Source organism: Leptosomus discolor, chromosome 9 (genome assembly GCF_034619465.1).
Source record: "Leptosomus discolor isolate bLepDis1 chromosome 9, bLepDis1.hap2, whole genome shotgun sequence".
Taxonomy (NCBI): Eukaryota; Metazoa; Chordata; class Aves; order Leptosomiformes; family Leptosomidae; genus Leptosomus; species Leptosomus discolor.
Genome location: NC_141399.1, coordinates 20,991,249 through 21,008,197, shown reverse-complemented (window position 1 = coordinate 21,008,197; position 16,949 = coordinate 20,991,249). Strand labels below are relative to the sequence as shown.

General features: G+C 38.7%; 1 protein-coding gene across 1 annotated transcript in view; it reads right to left on the bottom strand.

Annotated features, from left to right (window-relative positions):
• The window catches only part of IARS1 (isoleucyl-tRNA synthetase 1), a 104,109-nt gene that overhangs the window by 32,317 nt on the left and 54,843 nt on the right, over positions 1-16,949 (bottom strand). Inside the window, exons 16-19 of the mRNA XM_086470502.1 lie at positions 13,625-13,711; positions 12,973-13,056; positions 7,159-7,306; positions 4,151-4,271 (exon numbers count right to left, since the gene is read on the bottom strand). Coding sequence (XP_086326628.1) covers positions 4,151-4,271; positions 7,159-7,306; positions 12,973-13,056; positions 13,625-13,711 — 440 coding nt within the window. The remainder of the gene's footprint in view (positions 1-4,150; positions 4,272-7,158; positions 7,307-12,972; positions 13,057-13,624; positions 13,712-16,949) is intronic.

Here is a 16,949-nt window from a genome sequence, read left to right as displayed (position 1 = left end):
GATAAGAGACTATTAATCGCAAAGGATTTGGCAAATCCTAGATTTGCACATGCTGTAAATACAGCCAAGTCACTAGAAGTTTAACAGAAATTATTATAGAATCATACAATAAAATTTTATTAACTACTGCCAACACCTTCTGTTTTGTTTGCCAGACTTAAAATGAGACACCTATTTCAATCAATTCTCCCTGAATTAATTGCAATTTATTATTTTTTCTACGTAACACAGTAGGCTAAAAGAATGTAAAATAACAGCAAGCCTGACAGGGTAAGAAGATAAACATAGCGGTATTTTCAAGTTCTGTGTAAGTTAAAAGCATGGAGGACTGCCAACGTGAAAAAGAAGGTCAGCCCAAGCATTACTATGCAACTGGGAAAACAAATTTCAGTTGTTCGCAAGAGAACTAGGGGGGGTGGGGATGGACCTTAAATAGCACTCCATTTTCGAAGGAAAAACTTGTATATATCTTCTCTAAAAGCAAAGAGCCTTTTGGTCTCTATTCTGAATTACTTCCATTAAATCAGGCAGCTACCGAATAAAACGGATCTTTGCTTTAAAAGCTCCACCACGCTTTTCATTGCATTTTTTAAGATAGAAGTGTTTTTAAAGGCAGAGTACTGGTATTTAAACCTAAAAAGGAAACGCTCAGAAGATTCATGCCATGGTGGGAGAAGACATTATTTATGTGGCAATTTGTATTCCTAAAAAATTCCCAACCCTCTTCTAGCTATGTGTTATCTAGTTAGGAGACTGGTTAAAAACAAACAAAAACACTCAAAATCCCCCACCCTTCAGGGATAGTATATCTTTAACAAGAGATTCAAGCTGGCCTAGAAACATGCATTTCTCCCCTCAATAGCTGTAATCTCATTTCATAAACCAAATTGTGAAATCTTTTTCGTGGCTCAAGAAAAAGGCATGCCAGTACATGGGAACACATGCGCACACACATGCACAGACACACACACACACTTCTTTCAATTTCAGACATCAGGCAAAAAGTTGTTTTGTAAAATAATTTCTTGTATTGGGCACTTAAGTAGAAAAAAAAAGCATAATAAGGCTTACTGTTCTTAAACACAGAATTTTAACCCCTCCTCAAACTAGAAAGGATTGTTTGCCCTATTGCTTTCCGTAATACCTTCCCAATATCTTACTACTTGTCCTATTCAAAGGACCCCAATTCCAGAAGTTTCCATCATAAAAGATGAGGTTTAGTGGAGAAACTGTACTACTATTCACTAGCTAATAATTCCTTTGGATAACTGTGTTATTATCAAAGAGCTACACCAGCTGCTACTGAAGAGGTTACTGGCACACATCTTCCAAACCTGCAGCACTTCTGAAGAGAGCATGTCTACAGCTCCAGTTTTGGACACCTATTAAACAAGAGATAACAAGCAACAGCAAAAACCCTCTTACAAACACACATGTGTACAGTTTCAACACTTGCCAATTTTCCATGAGTAATTGAAATAATGCTGCTTTCTGCTAAATGTTGTCTCCTTTTCTCCATTTCCATATGTTCTAGGAAAGTCAAAAACTCTCCCCAAACCCAGGTTAGCAGAGGGTTGTTGTACCATTCTGAGGTTTTTCTAGGCTCTCTAAAGCATCCCAAAGTTGGAGTGTGCTCCCCTTCCCACCCTCAGCCCATTCAAGTGAGGTCAATACTAAACTGACAGGACTCCATTTAGGCTGAAATACTGCTGGCTATTCAAGCTGCTAGTAGAAACTGGGGCAAAATTATCCCAAGTTTTATTTAATGGAAACATTTTTCCAGAGGCAGACGGTGTGAAGTTTAGCTCTACTACAAAATACACTTGGTTAATGGAAGAAGCTATGTTCAACTGCAACACTTTGTTCATTAGTGGTGTCTCCCTGACATTTAGAATTTCGAGCCTATATGTTCTTACACACGACCACACACACAGTTGCAGAGCAGCACGTTACAGTGCAGAATGTGCCATTTCTTTGACAGACAGTGCCCAAACATCACCTCATCACCACTGCCTCAGCTATGTTTTTAGACATGGCAGAGAAGAGATTTTTTTTTTTTTTTTAAACACATCTTGCAGGTAACAGAGTGGTATGGCATTAATTGACCAATGGAATAATTTATTTTTGCTCCCATCATGCCACACCTACAACAGCTTCTGCATGTCTTTTTTTTAATTATTATTTTGAAAATCTTGGGTTCTAAAATGAAGTTAATGTATTTATCTCCTTTAGCTAGTACTTGAGGTTATCAGTCACCATTATAATCCTCCCTTGCCTCTTCCTGACATTTTTCCTACTTCAAATCATATGCAGTAGAAAAATCTTTAAACGACAAAAAAACCCCCACAAACTAGTTTTTTAAAAAAGATTAGCACAAGTACCATGTTACAGTACACAAATTCACTGCATCTCATTAATATCTGCCAGAATTCAGAGTTTATGCAGAAAAATAAATTGAAAAATCGTGTTTATTAATCACTTCCAAACAAGGTGTCACTCATTTGATGAGCACATCATGCTATCCTCATCTAAGACGAGACGATAGCATTTAATACCAACACTACAGTCTTGGAAGTCTTTACATTGTCATTTTCCAACAGGAATTTTCTTCTCCTGCTTGCAAGGATCTCCTTGCTTTGTAAAGATGTCAGATGACACATCGCTTTTTATCAGCTTCATCTTCCTCTCAGAAATCCAGAGCAGAGAATTCAAGTTGCTACCCCCATGCTCATCTTCCCACAAATACTATTTCTGTTTAAACCTTGCAGTAATCCAAGAACCTAGGTACAACACTCACAAATGAGTTCTCCCCTGTCACTCAAAGTATTTGCTCTTTACACGCAGCAGGTACTGGCACAGGCTCTGCATATTCCCATTTGGCAACACATTAAACTCAACACACAACACTACCAAATTTCAAGGACAAAACTTCTAGGAAGAAGCCACGTTTTCATCAGCAACAGACAGCTCTTATCATATTCCTGGTTTTGACAGCTTGAGGATTCTTTCTTCCTTTAATGAAATGTTCTTAGATGACCTCACCTGAATTTTATTCTTACCAAAATGACCTGCTTTATCTACTGTAGCAAGATTAAACTCATTTTACTGGTCTTAGTGAGAGTGAACATCATGCCAGTCTAAGAGGGGGGAACACAAAGAGATGACTGAAGCAGAGGACTTTCCCGTGTCCTCAAACTCGGATCTAGCATTTAGCCATTTCTTCATTATCTATTATCCCACTAATACCTTTCTTCCCCAAACACAAGCACACCTGAGGAAGATTTCTAAAAATTCTTCCGAGGGCAACTTAAGATCACAGGCATAGGGGGTGGTGTTTATGAATAAACTGGAACTACAGTGGCAAAAGCCACCTTCTTTCCAATATCTAGGTTTCTAGCACCCTTAAACACACCAAAACCTCTTCAAATCCCATTGTGACTTTATCTGCAAGTTTGTAAACTTACTGGATCAGACCAGCTACTTCAAGGTGGCTCTTGCAGCACCCTCTCTTTGTAGTTAATACTGTCTTAATATAATGTGAGCATTGAGAGATATGGGATGATGAAAAAGACAACATGCAGAGAGAAAAAACAGGCGATTATCTTCTTACAGCTATGCAATATCCTAATGGTATTCCATCCTGCTGCACACACTCCCAATATGATGACAAAGAAACCTTTTCCATGGAACTATGCAGGGGAAAATTTATTCCCCATGCTTATGTACCCCTCAAAATTATTTTACTTAGCTGACTTGAGCACTGCCCATTTTATCCTTTTTTTACAGCTTCCTCAAATTATATTTGGCTTCCTTTTCACCACTGTCTTTCAGGTACTATTATAATATTATTAATTGTTCCAAGCACTACAGAAGATGTTGTTACAGCAACAAGCTACACCACTGAGCTCAGAGGATAAGCTGTGACAGAAAAAGCTTCACCACTTTTGAAATCTCATGAACAAGCATAGCAAAATCTGTATTAACATGGATGAAAGCAGCATTCCATGTATTATAGTAGTTGGTAAAGATTTCCTTCCTTTTATCTGAACTGTAAGTCTCATGTGGAATCTGGAAATCTCTGGATGAAATGGCTAGTTCTCTAATCAAAAATTAAACACCCATACACACATCCGACCAAACATGTGCATACCTGCCATTTCAGCTTTGAAGAACTGAATGAGTGAATGAGTGAAAGAAAGAATCCATTTATCCATGATGTTATTGCTCTCCTTAACTGTGTTCTCATTGTAAAGAAATTCTCTTCCATCATCCTATCATCAATATAAAAACAGAAAACACATTTTGAAGTCATAAGGGTTTATATGCAAACCTCTATATTGAGCCACCTGTCAGTCACCTTCACTGTGTTACACTGCTTTCCTAAGAGAGCATTAAATTTCAGAAACATGTATGCAAGAGAAATAGCTACAGAAAAACCTTGATCCCACTACTGCTGATTTCACCACACCATACCTGAAACTACAAAGGAGGCCAGCATTTGGATCTGTTAAACCAGATAAAAAGTAGCACAGCACACAACAGTACATGGTCCTCCTTTCCCTGTTTGCAATGCAAATCATAGCTTTCAGGCACAGGGTAGGACTCTTGAATATACATAACTCCATCTAGCCTGATCCGAAGCATTTACAAGAAACATACTATGAAGATGAATTCTATTTGGCAAAAGGGCATATAAACAATATAATAAGTTTTTAAGAGCATGCGACAATTTCAACAGAATAAAACACAGTAGAACATAACAACCTGAAAAAACAGGTGGAATTTTTAAGCATCCAACATGCATATAGTGCATTTTGTTGCTTTCCAGAATACTGATGTTGGCACCATTTGTAACACTTTGCTGATCTCGTAGGGCATTGCAAGCAAACCCACAAGTAACCATGCTCATTGGTGCCTACAGTCTGACTCTTTTCCATGTGAACATCCTTATGACTGGTTGAAAACAGGGGGTTTGTTTATTTTTTTTTTTCAGATTCACAAATAGTATTTAACATCTTGTTTTAAGAGTCTTCGGACTTCTTCTCTCACGAGTCCAAATGAAAAAATCTGTTTGGATTACTCAAGCCAGTAATTATGCATCCACTTACACAGTATAAAGGAGAAGATTCTTAGGAAATAAATGCATCTGCACACCCAAAAGTGCAGCAACCCCAATGTGAGGTCAGCAATCATTTAACCAACTACAATTACTGTGGTAATTACAGTAAGCACAGAATTATTATTAGACTTCACCCAAAACAATGGGATTGTAGTTTCTCTCTTGCAGGAGGCAGAATACAACGAAAAAGTTCTTTAAGCCTGTGCAAGAAATCTAATTTAAGCACTATCACCTCCAATAGCACATTCTGCTGCCTAATATGGTACACAGAAATGGTTTCACTATCTATTTAGAAAGAAAAATTACATCTGCTGAATTACCAAAATTATCTGCTTAAGCATCTGGGTTTTCCATCCCCCATTTGGCCCATCCTTTAAGATTTAATGGCATCACAGCAAAAAGCTGCAAAGCAGATTTTAAATAATACAAAGGTCAAGCAGGAAAAACTGAAGTGTATTTTGGAGGCAATGCGTAAGTTTGACAAATGCTGTCCAGGGATCCTAAGAAAATATTTGTTTAATACTAGGATCTGAAGTTACCAGACTTTCTTCCCAAAAGGGGTTGTTAAAAAGTTAAAACCATTTATTTGTCAGCTATTTACTGTGCTATTTATTTTAGTCAGCTGCTCTATTGCTTCATACAGCAGCTCTCCACAGAGATTAGGCTGCTACTATTGCTTCACATGTAGTGCAAGGCTTGAACTTTTTCGCTTAGTTCCTACTCTCCCATAGAAGTCTGCACTAACAAGCGGTAACCTTCTATCATTAATCTCAGCTGAAAGATTAAAATCGGTTGACAGAAGCTATACAATATACACATAAAATCTTCAATTTAAATGAAAAATTACTCTAAAGAAATTTTCATCTTGCTTTTGTTCTGAAAGTATAGAAACTCATGTCACTCCTCCAGCATTTTTTAGTAGACTTCAAATGTAATCTACAAGTCTAACACATTATTGCTTTTATGACAATTTACCTTCCTTACATTTCACTTCTCCCTTTTTTTTTTTTTAAAGTTGTATTTAAATTTAAAATTAACTTTTAAAAAAATTAACTGTCATGTTACAGAAGGCCATCTTCTTGCTATGGCTAATGTATTCAGTATCGAGTATTCCCCAGTTAAACATTTTTATGCAGATTCATAATTACAGTTACAGTAAACAAGTTAGCTCAAGAAATTGTCACAGCAGCCACTACTGAAAATAACTTTCTTTTCAGTACTTATTTGCAGTTGTATTTGTGTTAATCTGTACGCTATTAAGCAATGTTCTCAGTGCAGAGAAACGTGCAGTTCAGGTGCCATCCTCCAACGGCATCCTTCCTGCGATGTAGCCATGCCTGACTACACGACGTGGGGTAATGGGCAAGAAAAAGCAGCAGCAGCACTCGAGGCAGTATTAGCGGTACCTACTGCCTCCAAGCTGCTACACAAACACTGATAAGACAATTACTTAAAAACCAAAAAGGCTTAGTATGGACATGTCAGAAGGATTCCCCCAAGCATATGTGGTACCTGGCTTTTAACTGGTGTTCGCAGCAAGGTGACTAGTAGTAGATAATTGCTAAGTATGTATTAACCCCACAAATTCCAAGTCCTTGTCTTGTGCTCTAATTTCAAGAGTACAAATGCAATAGCATCACATTTATCTCAAATAAACGGGAATCAAGAGCACCCCAATCAGAGAAATGATTGCTGTTATGTCTTGACAGTTCCCTATTTTCCACTCCTCCTTTCTATATAAGAATAAGCTTGGTCAACAAGAGAAAGATACAGGATGATTACAGCTTTATAAAACAGGGTAGGAACAACAACAACAAAAAAACCCGCAACTAACAGCAAGTACAGACAACCTGATCTAACTTTGAAGTCAGCCTCACTTCGAACAAGGAGGTAAAGATCAGCTAACCTCCAGAGCCCTGAGTTCCTTCCAATCTAAATTTCTCTACAGTGTTAATCCCCTCTAGTGAAATCCACCACTCTCAGCTGAAAAAGCACAAAGCCCCTTCCACTTTTCCTATCCATGCTCAGGGTGTTTGTACCTTATGTTCCAGGATCTGAACATTCTGAACAAGAAAGCGATATGCATTGTACCAAGGCAGGAAGACATCCTTCAGTATATCCCTTACTCCTTCCTCCTTAAATCTCAGATTTTCTGCTCTTACCACAGGAGAATTGATCAGGTATAACCTGCAAAATAAGAACACAATACTTAAAAGCTGAAAACTGCATATAGCAATAGAAATGCACTTAAATGTACAGCAAACCCTAGAGCTGCAGAGCAAGAGAAAGATACCTACAGGAGCAGTTTCACACCAAGAACTCTAAGACAGCATTGTAAGCATGTAACACATTGAACATAGGACAATTTACTTCCTAGTGCTACCGGATTATTTTTATTATACTGCATATGGAATTGGAAAGCAAATTTTCTTTCTTCCTCTGGAAGTTAATGAAAGTGATAACACACGCTCAGCTGCTATCACAGTATAAAACAGGCAGTGGATGCATGGAATTAGTGTTAGTCTTTAGAATGGCACCTATTGTTTCTGTAATATTTTGAACTCCTTAACAATGACACAGTTCCCTTCTACTTAATCTAGTTCACTTGATCAATTATAAGAAGCTTTGGCCCCTCTGCAAACACACAACTAAGGAGCAAGACAAAACAGGCAAATCAAAGAGCAGAAATTCACATTTTCAAGAAAAACAGCCCCAAGAGAGGACAAAGGATCTACCTCCCGCCAATACAAAAGTGTCTCAGCTCCAGAAATAGCTCTGGAAGAGCAAAGCAGAGGATCCAGGTGACACTGATTACTTATTTCAGAAGCAGTCCCTTCACAGAATCACGCCCATCTCAGCCAAGGGGGTTCATCTATACGTGAAACCCACCCTGACTAGGGAGATCCTACTTGGGCCAGTCTCTCTCAAGCTAACAGTTCCTCATTTCAGAGGCACAGACATGTCCCCCAGCTTCCTCGCTGGCTGCGAGTTCACAAAAAATCATCTTTATATTTTATCCCATCTTCATGGAATCACAGAATTATTCAGGTTGGAAAAGACCTTTGAGATCACCCAGTCCAACCGTCAACCCTACTCTACCAAGTACACCCTAAAACATATCTCCAAACACTACATCTAAACAACCTTTAAACACATTGTGGGATGGTGACTCCACCACCTCCCTGGGCAATCCCAATGTCTCACAACCCTTTCAGTGAAAAAATTTTTCCTAATGTCTAGCCTAAACCTACCGTGGTGCAGCTTGAGTCTGTTCCTTCTTGTTCTATCATTGATTACCTGTGAGAAGAGACCAGCACCCACCTCTCTATAATGTCCTCTCGGGTAGTTGTAGAGAGCAATAAAGTCTCCCCTCAGCCACCTTTTCTGAAGACTAAATAGCCCCAGTTCCCTCAGCTGCTCTTCATAAGACTTATTCTCCAGGCCTTTCACCAGCTTTGTTGCCCTTCTCTGCACTCTCTCCAGCACCTCAATGTCTGTCTTGTATTGAGGTGCCCAAAACTGTTTAAACTTCCGCCCTAAACAAATATTCTGTCTACAGAGATGAACCGGTATCTATGAAATTAACCCAAAAAGAAACCAGGTCTTACTCAGGTTATCAAAAAAACTTCATTTAGATACATTCCATTTAATTTTCCAAATATTAAAGCCAAACCAAACATTTTATTTTAAAGATTGTGGCATTTCTCAATAGAAATTTATTAACTCATTTTCTTATATTTCATCAACTTGTAAAATCACGATTCTAAACCAATGTATCTTTCCAAGCACTTCCTTTAGGCAGCTTTAAAATCTTAACGGGGTTTGACAAAGCACATTCTAGAATACCAGACCTTAAATTCGTCAGGAGAGGGCTTCTTGCATAGAAATGAATAGAAAAAAAAGAGAGCTGCTAGAGTAAAGAGACAGTAATGCAGCACAGAAATGAGCATTTTCAGTACTGTATTGAAAAAAGGCATTTTTAAACACGTATCTGAACTCAAGTTATAAATTTGCCAAAGTACAGAACAATTAGGCATAATAATGAACCAGTAAGTCTTTAAATGAAACTAGAATTTAAGTACATATTTAAACTATACCTCCCATCACAGTTATTTATGTGCTTATTAGCCATTCTTTACTTCAGAATTCAAACATAACTTTGCTTCTAATATGACTCTGGCTACTCTGGCTCTAGGGTACACCAGGATACTTCAGGCCTTTGACTAGTTTGGGACTTACCTAGAATAATGACCACTTCAAATTGCCTCCACTGCTTTCCCCCTGAGTCGGCAGCAACGCGAACTATGAACTATGAAGGATCTACGAACTATGATCTATGAACTATGAAAGATCAGCTAAATTGAACCTTTGCACCCACCTCAGCAGCACTTGCTGCAGAATCTATCAGAAGCCTTCTTAAAACAGAATTTAGAAATTAAAAAAAACGTAGCACACTAAGGCTACTGTTTTGGTTTGCTTTTGCGCCTTTTTTTTTTTAACATAGCAGCACTGCACTGCCTTACAGTATGTAAATGTTAAAAGAACCGAAATTTCCTGAATTATTCCAATGCAAAGATATTTACATCTATTATATGGAAAGAGAAATAAGGCACCTAATAAAGGAAGAGTTCAATCAATTTAGTTACACCTAGTAATATTACCTGTTGGGCAGAAAATAAAACCTCTCTCAAATCAAGCCAGTATTACCAAGTTTTCTAATAATGTATGAGAAACAAAGTAACCTCCTTTTCATCTCTTTAAAACAGTGGTCTGTGGCATTATGTTATTTCTTCTGCATTTTAAGAACAGATTGAGAGACTCGGCTCTTAGAATTCCTTCTAACAGCAAGTTACCTCAAGATACATGGAAGCAAAGGGCTTGTAAATACTATGACCAACAAATTCTCTTTCTGACATACTTCCAACTTTCCAGCTATCCAACCCAAGTCATAGGTCTTAGGAATATTGAAATATAACTGGTTTTGACAATTCTTACAGTTAACGCAGGATTCAAGTTTCAAGAGGCCTGAAGTTGGGTTATTAAATGTACTGTGCTGTTATTTCTTCTGTTTGCCTTTCCATTCAATTCCATGTTCATTTAAACAACTTACATCTACATTTTCTGCTGATCTACTTATCAAGCTACTGCTGAGAATACTTCAAAGCTGTAGTTTAAAAAAAAATAATAAGTATATACACACATATATATACACCGCAAAAGCTGAAGTAACTGCAGGGAAACAGTGCCAAGGAAAAAACTTCAGTTGTAGCTTTTCCTATAAACAGAACACATCAAGCGCTTCCATGAATAAGCAGACACAACTGAATCGCAGAGCTCCTTCCATAAATGAATCTCGTCTGCAATGCTTTTTACTCTCTATGGGTATGTGGGTGTATGTTAAGTAAATGTAACATTAAAGAATGAGGACACAGGCAGAAAAATAAATTAGCTTTTTAGAAATCAAAAAACTGAATAATGGAAGTGTTTGAATTTTTTCTTTTGTTTTATAAAAAAGGCAGATTTTTCAACAGAAACAACACCTGCAATTTAAAAATCTCCAGTATGAGTAACACCAACCCTTTTCACTCATATTGTTCCAGTTACCAATTCACTGATATACTGCTAACACACCTGATTACTTGTAAAGAACAATCTTGATCAAATTTAAGAAATTCACCCAACTCTCCACTGTAAACATATATTAAAAAATAACTTACTAGGTCTTTTAAATGCTAAAACTTGGAACAATAAGGAATCACAGAATCACAGAATGTGAGGGGTTGGAAGGAACCTCAAAAGATCATCCAGTCCAAACCCCCTGCCACAGCAGGACCACCTAGAGTAGGTCTCACAGGAATGCGTCCCAGCAGGTTTTGAATGTCTCCAGAGAAGGAGACTCCACAACCTCTCTGGGCAGCCTGTTCCAGGGCTCTGTCACCCTCACAGTGAAAAAGTTTTTCCTTATGTTAATGTGGAACCTCCCATGCTCCAGCTTGCACCCGTTGCCCCTTGTTCTATCATTGGCCATCACGCAGAAGAGCCCAGCTCCATCCTCCTGACACTCGCCCTTTACGTATTTATAACCATTAATGAGGTCACCCCTCAGTCTCCTCCAAGCTAAAGAGACCCAGCTCCCTCAGCCTTTCATCATAAGGGAGATGTTCCACCCCCTTAATCATCTTTGTGGCTCTGCACTGGACTCTTTCAAGCACTTCCCTGTCCTTCCTGAACTGAGGGGCCCAGAACTGGACACACTATTCCAGACGTAGTCTCACCAGGGCAGAGTAGAGGGGGAGGAGAACCTCTCTCAACCTACTGACCGCACGCCTTCTAATACACCTCAGGATGTCATTGGCCTTCTTGGACACAAGGGCACATTGCTGGCTCATGGCCATCCTGCTGTCCACCAGGACCCCCAGGTCCCTTTCCCCTATGTTACTCTCTAACAGTTCAGTCCCCAACCTATACAGGTACATGGGGTTGTTCTTTCCCAGATGCAAGACTCTATGCTTGCCCTTGTCGTATTTCATTAAATTTCTCCCCGTCCAGCTCTCCAGCCTGTCTAGGTCTTGCTGAATGGCAGTACAGCCTTCTGCTGTGTCAGACACTCCTCCCAGTTTTGTGTCATCAGCAAACCTGCTGACAGTGCACTTTACTCCCTCATCTAGGTCACTGATGAATATACTGACTAGTACTGGTCCCAGTACTGACCCCTGAGGGCCTCCACTAGGTACAGGCCTCCAACTAGACTCTGTCCCATTGACCACAACTCTCTGACTTCTTTCCTTCAACCAATTCACAATCCACCTCACTATCTGATCGTCCAGACCACACTTCCTCAGTTTAGCTGCGAGGATGCTGTGGGAGACAGTGTCAACTTCACATCTGTTTTTTAAAATTACCTACATCAACCATCTTTTGCAAATAAAGAAAAAAATACAGTACACTAAGCTTCCATTCAGCCCAATCATTACCATTTACAGTGGTAACATAAAATTCAGTGTGTAATAGTTTCAGGTTTTCTTATCTATAGTAAGAATTACAGGGCTCTTGAGAAATGCCTAAGTAGTATACTCCTGCAGTTATTAAAATGTCTTTATTGTACCCTTACCTCAAGGTACCACTTCAAACATGTAGTTAGCACATCTAGCCAAAGCACCAGGAGACTGCATAATTACGTTTACGCGTTAGTATAATTTTAATGAAACACTTGAACTGTGTTTAATCTCCATTTGATCAGGACATGTTATATATATATATACACATATATACATACACACACACACACACACACACACACATTAGGCTGCTCCACTTCTGGTTTTCTGGTTTCACTACCATTAGGTACATCCTGTGTACTTACATGGACAAAAGAAGCGCTTTCTCTTCAGAAAATCTATAGTATAAGCAGCAAACAAACATTTCTGTGCATTATACAGATTTAGCAGTAAACTAATAGTACTGTTCTCAAAGATTTTATTCGAGTTTTCACTGGGTCAACTCAGACCATTAGCTGCAATAGCAGACAATGCTGGCTCCAGTGGAAACATTCTGTACAAATTGGACATACATTTTCTGACAAAAGGCCTCCATAGCACATCAGCTTTGGTTGTTACCAGCCTTGAGGGAGATAAAGCAAAGATAAAGAAAGTCCAGGCACTGTAACTATTGGCAGTTCTTCTGAATTACCCATTCTTTCAGCTACCTGGCTGCCATAGTGGTCTAGAAGTTTCTAAAATTAACTTTCTTCCTACTGCTAATTGTCAAAACCCCACCAGCAGCCCTCTTTGTACACATCTGGTATGAACAGAAAGCTAACGTATCAGATTGTACATTAATTAAAGAAATCCTACCTTAGTGCATCAGCTCCATAACTATTTACAATACTCATCGGATCAGGATAATTCTTCTTCCTTTTGCTCATTTTTTGGCCATCACTAGAAAATATCAGAATGCAGGCATAAATTCCCAGAATTCTTGTAATATATGTATGAAGAAAAAAGATCTTCAACTCCATCTTGTTTTTTCTCTCCTATTACGCTCTTGGTAGCACAGACATAATTATATATCTTAAGTACATCATTTCAGTATGACTGTTGAATCCATGAGAGCAATTGCAAAAATTTTTAATCAATCCCTCCAGCCCACTGGCAAAGCTTTATTTCAAAAATAAAGGGAAACAAATATAATTAACTTCTTTAAAATTACATCTAAAACTACATTTATAATCCCTTTTACTCTGCCTAACAGGTATCATTTATTTCCTATTCTTTCCTATTCTGACTTATTTTCTCTCTCTCTAGGAAGGACTAAGCCTGCTGCAAAGGACCTAGTGCAACAGATAGCTGGGATGTGTAAACCTCTTACCTCCTGTAGCACTGATATCTCCCTGGCAAGTCTTAACAGCTCCAAAGTCCATTTCAGATTTAATTTACAATTCACAGGGACTTGCACTGAAATATTCTTTGACTAAAAATCTGTTCAGGAAAGAACTGACATACCGACCTGGCAAGAACAAGACCATTCACAATTACATTCTTGAAAGGAGGCCTTCCAAAAAGAGCAGTGGACAGCACCAGCAAAGTGTAGAACCTGAAACAAGAGAGAACGTAAAAGTGACTTTAAATATGCCAAGCTAAAGGCTGCATCTCCTTCACTAAAAAAGACATTTTTCATTGTGTTGTTTTACTCTAGCAAAGTTAAAATTTAAGTATGTGAAACATTTATGTGACAAAGACTCAGAAGAGGAGCTTATCATAAGTAGACCTTTTTCCCCTTTGGAGCGTATCGTGCTGTTTGCTCAGCTGTGATCTACTAGTCCAAGAAGGCTGACAAACTGTAATAGTAAGCATTAGGAAAGTCACGAAGAAGAAAATTGTAGCATTTTCCCCTTTAATACAGAAAAGAGAATTCTGTCCCTGAAGAAGCTCCCTATTTGCTCCCTCAAAGGGCAGTAGAGGGTTGTTGTTCCCCCTCCCCATGGTATTTTTTACAATAACTTTATAAACTACCTAGGACACTTAAGAAATCAGTGTTGGAGCTGAGGCACCAACTATTCAATAGTTCAATATATTGATATATGATTATATTTGAGAAATTAAGTGGAGGTGCAAGATGATGTGCTAATTTCATACTCGGGAGTCAGAACCTTCAAAGGAGGTATCTGAGCTTCTGTAACTGCACTGCCAGTAATTACCTTTAAGAAAATAACTGGAGGGTGGGCTACAGCTTTCCTGGTGAAAAACAAGTATCACGCTGACAATTGCTTAGCAACCTTAAAACAGTAGATGATTATAAAAAAGCTAACTGATTTAGAATAAGGCACAGAAGGTTATGCCTCAGAACTATGTATCTGCATGAAGATTTAGTGGGGAAACACGAGTCCATCTGTACATTCCAAAGTAGTTTTTATCAAAAAGCTGCCTATAATTGCAAAATCATTATTCTGACACATGGGAATTCAAAGCTCTGTAAAGGCTGCTGTGTGCATTACTGCATTTATTAAGTGCCTTACATGACAACTCTGAGCCTTCTCTCAGACAGGCTTTTAACTCTCAAAAAAACCTCAATTCACACTGCAGAACACAATTTCACTTTATTAAATTGCATTGTAATTTCATGAATTTTAACCAATACTCCTCCAGCTGCACACACACCCAAAATCCCCATCTTTGTTTACCTTAAGAAAACCCCTAAACACAAACATCTGAGCATTTACTCAGACGATCGACACTGCAAGCCTACAAGACTGACAGTTCATTACAAACACAGCAGTATTTCTTTAGTATTTAAGGTACCTCATTGACAAACTCCCATCACTTTCTGCAAACTAGTCACAAATCCTCAGAGCGAGTGCACTTGCAATTAAAGAACAAAGCAGAACCAACTAGAAGAGATTTCAATACTGTTTGCATTAGGAAAAATGTACAGATGGACCACAGGCACTGAAAAGGAGACATCCAAGAACGTTTCTCAGATTTTTATGGTTTTTTGCATTGTCAAACCTGATCTCAAAGACTGTCTTTGAGATCCTGTGATCCACTGGTTTACACACCATTCTGACAACTTCTCATTCTTTTTCAGATCACCCTTTTTAAAAAAAAGTTTACCTTATCTGCTCTGAATACTTTAAAAGTGTGTCTCTCTGCACCTTGTTTTTGAAGTATCTTGTCCACAGACACATTTGTTTCTGACAACTTCCTCAACTTATCTCTGCTGCTCCATCTTCCATTCACCAAATCTCAGTCTACTTCTAGTTATATCCTTGCAGATACATAGCTGTCAGCCAAAACAATAGTAAAAAACCAACCTTAACATCATGGACACAGAACACTTCTTTGTTCTTCCTCCCTCCTCTTCTACTCCCCCTAAGAGGGAGAAGGCATTCCCTTCCCTGTTTTCTCCTTTCTTGCCAAAAAACTTTCAGCTGTGAATTCCTTGTAGGCCACCACATTCTGACCATGACTCTAAATCTTGTTGCATCTCCCTACGTACAATGAGGCACAGAGCTTTTCCTACCAATCTGTACGGACTACCAGTCTTGCAGCCCAACTATTGTAAGATTTTTTTTCCTCTAGCTTTAACAAATACAACTCAGCTCTTTCTCCTATCCATGCAAAAAGTCATCAAAAAGATCGCTCTCCTAGCTCATCACCTTGGTCACATTCACTTTCCCCTTGTTTCCCTTGATTTTCTCCCCTTCTCTGTTGAGTCAAACAGAAGCCACCAGACCTCCACCTCCTAAGCCTGTCACCACCTACCAGTCCTCACTTCACATCAGCTGCAGTCACTGACCTGACACAAAACCAAACTTCATTCTGAGTCTTAATACTTTATATAGAATGCTTAAAAAAAAAAAAAATAAAAAAATCACATACTATGCTCTTAACATTTCAGAACTGATCAGCTTGTTGTTCACTTAGGCCTATTATGATATAGTACTGTCATACTAGCAAAGATACACGTGTCTTGTCTTCAAAACACCCTTATTTTTAACAAGACTTAGGAAAAGGTAACTAAAAGCCTAAGTTTTGGAATGAGAACCCTTCTTAAGAACAGCTTGAGAGAGCTTTACCTTTTACCAAAAAACCCCCAGCACCTCACATCTGAATTCCTTCTTTCTTTCACAGAAGTGCTCCTTAGCAAATCACGGAACACCAGCTGTTATCAAAGCACCAGCTTATTGATAGACATGAACACTGTGGGAAAGGTATTAGCATTGTATATCAAGGCAAGCGTTTTGATATTCCACCCACAAACAGATGAGACAGTCTTGGGTACAGTGAAGACTTACAGTAACTCTGAAGCTGATGTTAAAAACAAAAAGCAACCTACTCCAGATTGTAATGTGCAAGTCTCCATTTGCACACGGCCTACAGTACACAACACAAGTGTGGGGGCTCAAACCAAAGCACAGTGGGTGTGTGTCTGCAACCACAGAGGCAACGCTGGCATTAGCATCAGCTTGGACTTCTCTTGGTCTTTTTCCAGTGTCAATCTTCACTTGAACTTGTGAGATGATTCAGTTCAGCCTACTAAGGAAAGGGAAAGCTGCTGCTTATCCACAGGTTACATTTACCATTTAAAAAAAGAAAAGAACCTTATAAATGGGAAACACAATAGCGTATCTGGATGTCGCACTGCAGTCAAGTTTAGACCAATATCATACTACAAAAAGGCCAACTTGTACAAAAATTACAAATGAATTCTTTAATGGCACTAGAGAGCTTCATGGGATGCATATGAGATCAGAATCATCTTTTTATCTGTCATGTCTCCCACACATGCTTCAAAGGATAGCTCCAAAAGAAACACTGCAGTCAGTGTGTGT